The 8766-nt window shown below is 29.4% G+C and overlaps 1 protein-coding gene across 1 annotated transcript in view; it reads left to right on the forward strand.

Moving 5' to 3' along the window:
• The window catches only part of LOC117170745 (serine/threonine-protein kinase 11-interacting protein), a 98680-nt gene that overhangs the window by 61279 nt on the left and 28635 nt on the right, over positions 1-8766 (forward strand). The window contains exons 13-15 of the mRNA XM_033357776.1: positions 2535-2705; positions 5064-5254; positions 8376-8473. Of these exons, the coding sequence (XP_033213667.1) occupies positions 2535-2705; positions 5064-5254; positions 8376-8473 (460 nt within the window). The remainder of the gene's footprint in view (positions 1-2534; positions 2706-5063; positions 5255-8375; positions 8474-8766) is intronic.

The raw sequence follows: 8766 nt of genomic DNA on the forward strand, positions 1-8766 counted from the left end.
ATTTCATTTACCAAAAAAGTTCTATGGTTCACAAAAAAAATTTTTTCAATGGAAAAAAGAGGTTGGTAATGTAGGAATCCCACTGTGTCGCATGCCCTTAAGGCCATGACTTTCTTTGCATTTCCCCGTTAGAGCCCAATAACTTTCATAGGGAACATTTTTTCGCAGAACTGCAGTTTTCGAGATATTTGGTAATTTTTCTTAAAAGGGTTGGATGTTTAACCCTCTATAACTCGAAAACTGTCCATTTTCGGACTTTGTGCCCCATAACACTTTTGATCGTGACAATGAGAACTACAATTTTACGAAGTTTAATCAAAATCGACCGAAAGCCATTTCATATAAATTTGCTGCGGGGTCCTTTTTTAAGTCGTCTTTTGCTTGAAAATTTAACTATTTGTTTAAAATTTTAACTTTTTTATTAAAAAGTAACTTTTTCTTGCAGAAAATGTGCTTTGGCTATTTGAAGGTTGAATTATTTTGGTATAAAATTCGATTATTTGTTGAAAATTATTTTTTTTTATTGAAAATTATAATATTTTTGAGTTGAAAATTCAACTTTGATGTACGAAAATTCTTCTTTTTGTCTTACAAATTTTACTTTTTTTTTTAAATCAGTCTTATCGGTTTGAAAATTCGTCTCGTTTGGTAGAAATTTTATGTTTTTTTGGTTAAAAATTCAACTGTTTAATTAAAAATAAATCTGTTTTGGTTGAGGATTCAACATTTTTTGTCAAGATTCATCTATTTAGTTTAAAATTTAACTATTTTGTAGAATATTATTCTTCTTTACAAAAAAATCCGTTCTGTTTCATTAGAAAATCATCTGTTTTTGGTTAAAAATCAACTAATTTGTTGAAAATTCTACTGACATCCAAGAAAGACTTTTTTTGTTTTTGTTGAAAATTAATCTTTATTAGTTAACAATCCCGCTTTTTGTGCAAAATATATGTATTTTATGAAAATTCAAATTTTTGATATAAAATTAAAATTAATATTCTTGAGTAAAAATGGAATTATTTGGTTGAAAGTTTTGTTTAGATATTTTACTTTTAGTTGTTCTAATTAAGGAATAAACTGTTAATAATTCGTTCTTCTCATTGGTATCAAACTGGTTTTTATTTTAAAGTAAAATTTTTTGTTGCTGAAAATTAATATTTTGCTTTAAAATTTAACTTCCATTTTTTTATTGAAAATTCAAATATTTGATTAGGAATTCATGTACTACTTTTTTGAGAATTCGCCTTTTTGAGAGAAAATTAATCTTCTTCATTGAAAATGAAAGTATTCCGTTGAAAATTTTGTTTAGATTTTACTTTGAGTTGTTTTAGTTGAGTATTTTAAAAATGATCTTTGTTGGTTGAATTGTAACTGTTTTTTATTTTAAATAAAAATCTTTTTCTTTTGAAATATCCACCATTATATTTTTCGTTCAAAATTAATTGTTTGTTGTTGATAATTCATCATTATAGTTAAGAAATTTTTTTTCTTTTAAATTCATCATTAGATTGCAAAATTAATTTTTTAATTAAAAATTCCATTTTTAACTGAAAGTTCAGCTGCATTCCTTTTTTTTCTAATTGATCGTTTTAGATGTAAATTCAATGAGTTGATTTGGAAATTTATGCATTTATGTATCTTCTTTTGGTGTTTTAGGTTTAGTTCTTTTATTTTGGTAGAAAATGCGTTATTATTGTTTATTTGTTTTTTCTAACTGAAAATTTAACTATTTTGTTGAAAATTCGTCGTTTTTAGTAGAAAATTAATCTTCTTGGTAGAAATTTCAATGACTTAATTAAAAGTTGCCAGTTACAAATTAATTTTATTCGTTGGAAGATGGATCTTCTGGATTTAAAAATTAACTTTTCCGTTGACAATTTGTATTTTCGCTTGAAAATTCATTTCTTTGGATAGAAATGTAATCTTTTTTAAATTAAAATTTCAACTGTTTGGCTAAAAACGAATCTGTTTTTATTAAAGGTTCAACTATTTTGTGGAAAATTGATCTTTTTTTAGTTGTGGATTAATCGTTTTAGATAAAAATTAATTTTTTGGTTGAATATTCAACTATTTCGTTAAATATACAACTGTTTTGATGAAAAAACAATATTTTTACTTGAAATATTAAGAATTTTAAAGCGTTTCAAGTTGAGTTCAATATGGTACCTAAATACTTTGATTTAAAAAAACATGTTCCCTTATTTTCATAAAAAGTCTCTTTATTTCCTCTTTTATTAGGGTATTTTGACGAGTGAAGTCCAGTGAAACACTTTTTGCCCTGAATTTCTTGCACATATTTTGTAGATTGAACTCCATTTAAAGCTATTCATAACATACAACTTTTTTTAAACAATTAAGAATAAGGATGGAAAAAAACTCTTTTACAAGAAGAAGCTTTCTTATGTAAAAGCCCCCCCCCCCTCCATAAGGAGTAGTAAAATTTTATCAACTCGTCTTACGTAATTTGTGAATGGCTTCTAAGCCTGTAAAAAGATGCTATGAAGACATTTTAACGAAGCATTTACTATTTGCAGGCTCTATGACTGACAGTGTGTGTACAGCTTACGAAAATAAAAGTGTGAAGCTATGCGATATTAGTGAAATGTCGCAGAGTAGTGATAATGTCGAAAGCGAAGCACTTAAAAACGATAATGAAAAAGAAGCAGTATTTACACCTGTTACAAATTTGACGTCTATGCTGGGAGGTGAGAGATTAAACAGGACATCACTAATATCGCATAAGGTGTTAACTAGCTTCGCTTTGAAATATTTGCATATCTGCTAGTTAATATCTTATGTGTAATTCCAATGATTCTCCATCTCCTACTCCTCCTCTTTCTCCTTCCCTATTTCCTCCATCTTCTTCTCCTCTATATCCTTCTTCTCTTTCTCCCTCTCCTCCATCTTCTCCTTCTCTTTCTCATTCTACTCCCCTTTCTCCTTCTACTTAATTTTCTACTTCTTCTCCTTCTTGATCTCCTCCTACTCTTTATCCTGTGTATCCTTCTTTATCTCCTTCTGCTCCTCCTAATCCTTCTCTTTCTTCCTACCCTCTTTCTCCTTCTCCATTTTCCCTTTCTATGTCTCCTTTCCCGTTTCCTTCTCCACTTCCTTATCCTACTCTTTCTCCCTCTCCTTCTCTATCTTCAAATTCTTTATCCCCTTTTCCTTCCCCTTCCCTTTCTTCAACTTCATCTCCTACTTCTTCTCTTTCTTCTCCATCTCCTACTAAGCCTTCTCTCTTGCTCCTTACTTTTCTTTTTCTTCTCTCTCTCTTTCTCCTTTTCCTTCTCCCTTTCCCCCTACTCTTTCTCCTTTTTCATCTCTTTTTCCTTCTTTGTCTGCTCTTTCTCATTCTCCCTTCCCTTTACCTTCCCTTTCTTCTACTGCATCTCCTTCCGCTCCATCTTCTCCTAATCCTTCTCTCTTACTCCTTATTTTCCTTCTCTATCAAAATCTCCTCTTTCTCCGTCTTTTTCTTCTCTTTCTCAATCTCCATCCTCTTCTCCTTCGCCTTTTCCTTTCCCTTCTTCCACATTATCTCATACTCCTTCTCTTCCTTCTCCATCTCATTTTCCTTCTCCATTTCTTCCTCCTACTCCTTTTCCTCTTTCTCCTCCATCACCTTCTCCATCTCAGTCTCTTTCTATTTCCATTTCTTCCTCTTGCTCTTTTATCTCTTTCTCCTTATTTATCTCCGTCTCTCCTTCTCCTTCTCCTTCGCCTTTTCCTTCATCTGCTCCTTCCCCTTCTTCTACTTTATCTCCTTATTCTTCTCCTTCACCATCTCTATCTTGTTCTCCTTCTCCATATCCTCCTATTCTATCTCATGTTGCTTTTTTCTTTCTCTATCTCCTCCTTAACCTTATCACCCATCTCCTACTCCTGCTGCTCTTTCTCCGCATTCTTTCTCTATCTACATTTCCTCAAATTCCTCCTCCTAATCCTTCTCCTCTATCTACTTCTCCATTTCCTTCTCCATTCTCTCCTCTCCATTCTTATCCTCTTCCTCCATCTCCTTCTTATCTTCATCCTTCTCTTTCATCTTCTTCGCCTTCTATTTCTCATTCTCCCCTTCATCTCCATCTTCATCTCCTCCCTCTCCTACTCCTTCTTTTACTTCTCATATTCCTTCCTCTCCTCCTTTTCCCCCTGCATAACCATCTTCTTTATCTCGTCCTTATTCTTATTATTCATCTTTACTCCTACTCCTCTTTCTTCTTCTCCATCACCTTCTTCTTTCCTTCTCCGTCTCCTACTCACTTTTCTCTTTCTCCTTCTCCACCTTCTTATCCTACTTTTTCTCATTCTCCTTCTTTATCTCCATCTTCATCTCCCTTCCCATATCCTCCGCCTAGTCCTCTGCTTTCTTCATATCCTTCTCCATCTTTCTTCTCCTCCTATTCCTTCTCCTTCATACTCTACTTCTCTATTTCTTCTCCTTCTTCATCTCCTCTTTCTCGGTATCCTCTATCTCCTACTCCATCATCTCTCTCTCTCTCCTTCTTTTCCTTGTCCATCTCCTACTCTTTTTACTTCTCCATATCCTTCTCCATTTCCTTCTCTCTCTGCTTCTCCATTTACTCCTCCTTTTTCTCATTCTCCGTCGCCTTCTACTACTTCTTTTCTTTCTCCTTTTCGTTTGTCTCCTCTTTCTCCTTATCCATCTCCATCTCCTTCTCCATCTCGTCCTCCTACTCCTTCACCTCTTTCGCTTCCTTCTTCTCTATCTCCTCTTTTTCCTCGCGATTCTCCATCATCTTTATCCTTCAACCTCTTCACCTTCTTCAACCCTTTTCTCAATTTCCTTCTCTATCTCCTTCTCCTCTTTCTGCTTCTCCTTTTTTCCTCCATTTCCTAATCCTTCTTCTATTTCTCCTCCTCCACCTTTTTCTCCTTCTTCGGCTCCTCATCCACCATCTCTTCCTCCGCTTCGCTCGGGCAGGAAACTTCGCACTCGTCAAAATCGCCTTTATTACGCCCTTGATACACAATCTTCTATTTCACATGTTGCAACATTGTACAGAGAGAGAGAGAGAGAGTAATAATTTTCTTGTATGTAGAATTATTGCAAACAATGAAGATCGGAAGTACGAAAACAACCCCTGTAAAGTCGGAAGAGAGTTCTGAATTTATGGGAAGCGACGTTCGATATTCGTACACGGATTTCAATAGCGTCGATCACAGAATAAAACTTCATATCATTTTAAATATCTTTGAACAAGAGAAGGAAGAACTTGTTCTTCTATTGCGAGTGAGTATAAGGCCTTTCATTTTATTTTTCAATTTCTGTATGTACATACTTTTGCTCAAGACCTACAATTTTTCAAATTACCCAATACAACAATTTTCTATGCCCATTACCCACACTAGAAGCAAAAAAAAAAAACAAAAAAAAACAATTTGTTGACTGTTTCAATACAAGTTGAACTTTTAAACCCGAGAAACTCATTTTCTAGAAACTAGGATAATTTTCAACAATATAGTTAAATTTTCTACCAAAATAGTTCATTTTTTAACTAAAAAAGATGAATTCTCAGCAAAGAAGTGTAATAACTGATATTTCAACCAAATGTTTGCATCCTCAACCAAAAGGGATTAATTTCCATCTGAATCGTCGCTTTTTTAACCAAAAAATATCAAATTTCTAAAAATAAAGATTAATTTTCTAACAAAAGAAAACTAAATTTCAACAAAATATATGTTTTTTCAACCTAAATCTTTAAACTTGCACCTAAAGTTAGAATTCTAGAATATAATAATGAATATTCCACAAGAAGAATGCATTTTTAAGAAAGAAGTTAAACTTTAAACCAAGTAATGGAATTTTCAACCAAAAAAGATGTATTCTCAACAAAAAATGTAACAGTTGACATTTTAATAAAATATTTTAATTTTAAATCAAAAGCAATTTAAATCGGCCAAAAAGACGAATTTTGAACTAAGAAGATTAATTTTCTAAAAAAAAGTCGAATTTTCAAAAAGTTACATTAACTTTTAGCCAATTATTTAAATTTCCACTGAAGAAGATAAATTTAAAAACAAGAATAGTTAAATTTTTAGTTTAAAAAAAATGTTTAACAAAAGAGTTCAACTTTTACAATAATAGTGATATTTTCTGCCAAAAAGATGAATTTTTAACAAAAATAATAAATTTTCAACCAAAAAATTTTTTTTTTAACAAATAAGTTGAACTTTTGAACAAGTTCTTAAATTTTCTATCAGAATAGTTCCACTTTCAACCAAAAAAGATGAATTCTCAGCAAAAAATGTAATAGTTGATATGTAATAGTTGATAATAGGTGAATTTTTAACCATGAAGATAAATTTTCGAACGAAAGGAGACGAAATTTCGATAAAGTACATGAACTTTTAACCAAGTATTACAATTTTCAACTAATAAAGATGAATTCCCAACAAAAAATTAAGTAGTTTATTTTTTAGTTCAAAAATTTAGTTTTTGACGAAAAGAAAAATTTTTTTTGAAAAAAATAGTTCAATTTTCAACTAAATAAATGATTTCTTAAAGAAAAATGTAATATCTGATACTTCAATCACACCGTTTTTATTTTTTATTTTTAACCAAAAAATATGGAATTTCTACCAAAAGAGACGAATTTTCAAAACAGAAAGACTACTTTTCAACAAAAAATCCGAATTTTCTAACCAAAAAGAAGAATTTTCTATATCACGGTTGAACTTTTAATCATTAAGTACTAGTTTGCAACAAAAAGTTAATTATTTTTAAACAAAGATGTTCAACTTTTAAACAAGTTGTCAAGTTTTCTAACAAAAAGAACAAATTTTCAACAAAAGAGTATAATTTTCAAACAAAATGATAAATTTGTTACATTACAGTTGAATCTTCAACCCAGAAATATTAATTTCTACCAAAAAAGTAAGTTTTCAACCGAATAGTTGAATTTTCTAACAAAATATTTCAATTTTCAATAAAAAAGATTAATTTTGAGGAAAAAATGTTGTAATAGTTGATATTTCAGTCAAAAAAAGATTTTAATTTCAAATTCAAAGCAATTTAATTGAACCAACAATCAAATTTTAACAAAATTTTTGAGTCCTCAATCAAAACAGATTAATTTTCAACCAAAAAAATGAATTCCGAAACAAAAAATAGGGAAATAAATTCTTTATAATTAAATTATTGTGGTTTCTATTTTAAATTCACTTTAAAACTTTTTAAATTTCTAACATTTTAAATAAAAATATTGCATTTTTAAAAAAGAGATGAATTTCTAACCAAATTGTTTAATTTTCCACGAAAAATATCTATTTTCAATTGGGAAGGGTAATTTTTTTTTATCAAAAAATAAATTGTTGGCCAAATAGTTGACTTTTCAGACAAAAAAGATTAATTCACAACGAAGAATGTAATAGTTGATATTTAATCCAAAAAATAATTATTTTTCAAATCAAATCCAGTTTAAATTTGGAAGCATCCGTAGTTAAATGTAAAAAAATTTTAATTTGTAATTGAAAGTGTTGCTTATTGATATATAAATTACAATTGAACAATTATAATTTGAAACGGCTTAAAATTAAAATAATTTAACTTCTAATTTAATATGTGTTTATTTAAAAATATATATATATTTGCTCATTTTTTTATGTTTCAAACATAAAACTGCCTAAAATAATTTTGGACATTTACAAATTTATTGATTTATTGTTCCATGTAGACCTTTGAAAATGATGTTATGGATTTATTTTTTTCGAGTCAGGAAAATTTTAACTGTTCTGTTTATAAATTTTTGTTAATTTTGCAGTTTAACGGCATTTAATTTTTAAATTGCTCAATTAAAAAGTGTTGAAAGTGTCCATTTTATACATATAAATTACTGAGCATGTGAATTAAAAAATTCTTAGGCCTCAATTTAAACAATTTTCATTCAAAAGAGTTCCACTTTAATTACTTTAATTTACAGTTCAGTTTTGATTATTTTTAATGAACAAAATTTCAGCTTTAGAAGTTTTAGTTTTGTTTTTCGTCAATTTTCTAGAAAACAGTTGAAGCTTCTATAAAAATAGTGGAATTTTAAACAAAAAAAAGTGACGAGTATTGAACAAAATAATTTAATATTCAACAAAACAATACAATTTTCAACCAAATAATAATATTTATAACCAAAAGGAATGAACTTTTAACCAAACTAGTTGTATTTTCGTATTACTTTCTATTGCGAATTTAGTTTGCATTCCAAGTGGATTAATAAGTAAAATGAATTTTGATAATTTATAGACTAAAAAATAATAGTTTGAATAACCTTTAAAGTTCATTTTTAATTTCGAACTACGAAAAATTCTAGACCCTGATTTTTGGGGTAATATATTTCTATAATAATTGCGATTATTATTAGGCAGAAATGCTTGTTCAGACATCGTCGGAGACGTTTCCAGGGTGCTTAGTTTTATCTACGTCCAAAATTTACGTGCTGAAGATCACCGGACCCGAAGGGTGAGTGCCAATTTTTATTTTCTAATAGTAATTTCATATATTTTAGTATCCTAATACTAATTTGGAACAGGGAATTTATGAAAAAATAATATTTCTCACTTGGAATCGGGAATTTTCCAAAAGAATTACAATTATTTGTTTAAACAATCTTTTTTTTTTAAATTTCAAATATTTTGTTGAAAATCCATTTCTTTTTTTTAAATATCAACTATTTTGAATTTTGTTTGTCGAAGATTCTGCATTCTAGTAGAAAATTAATCTCTTTGATTAAAGCTTGAAATATTTGGTTGAAA

Source organism: Belonocnema kinseyi, chromosome 4 (genome assembly GCF_010883055.1).
Source record: "Belonocnema kinseyi isolate 2016_QV_RU_SX_M_011 chromosome 4, B_treatae_v1, whole genome shotgun sequence".
NCBI classification, from domain to species: domain Eukaryota; kingdom Metazoa; phylum Arthropoda; class Insecta; order Hymenoptera; family Cynipidae; genus Belonocnema; species Belonocnema kinseyi.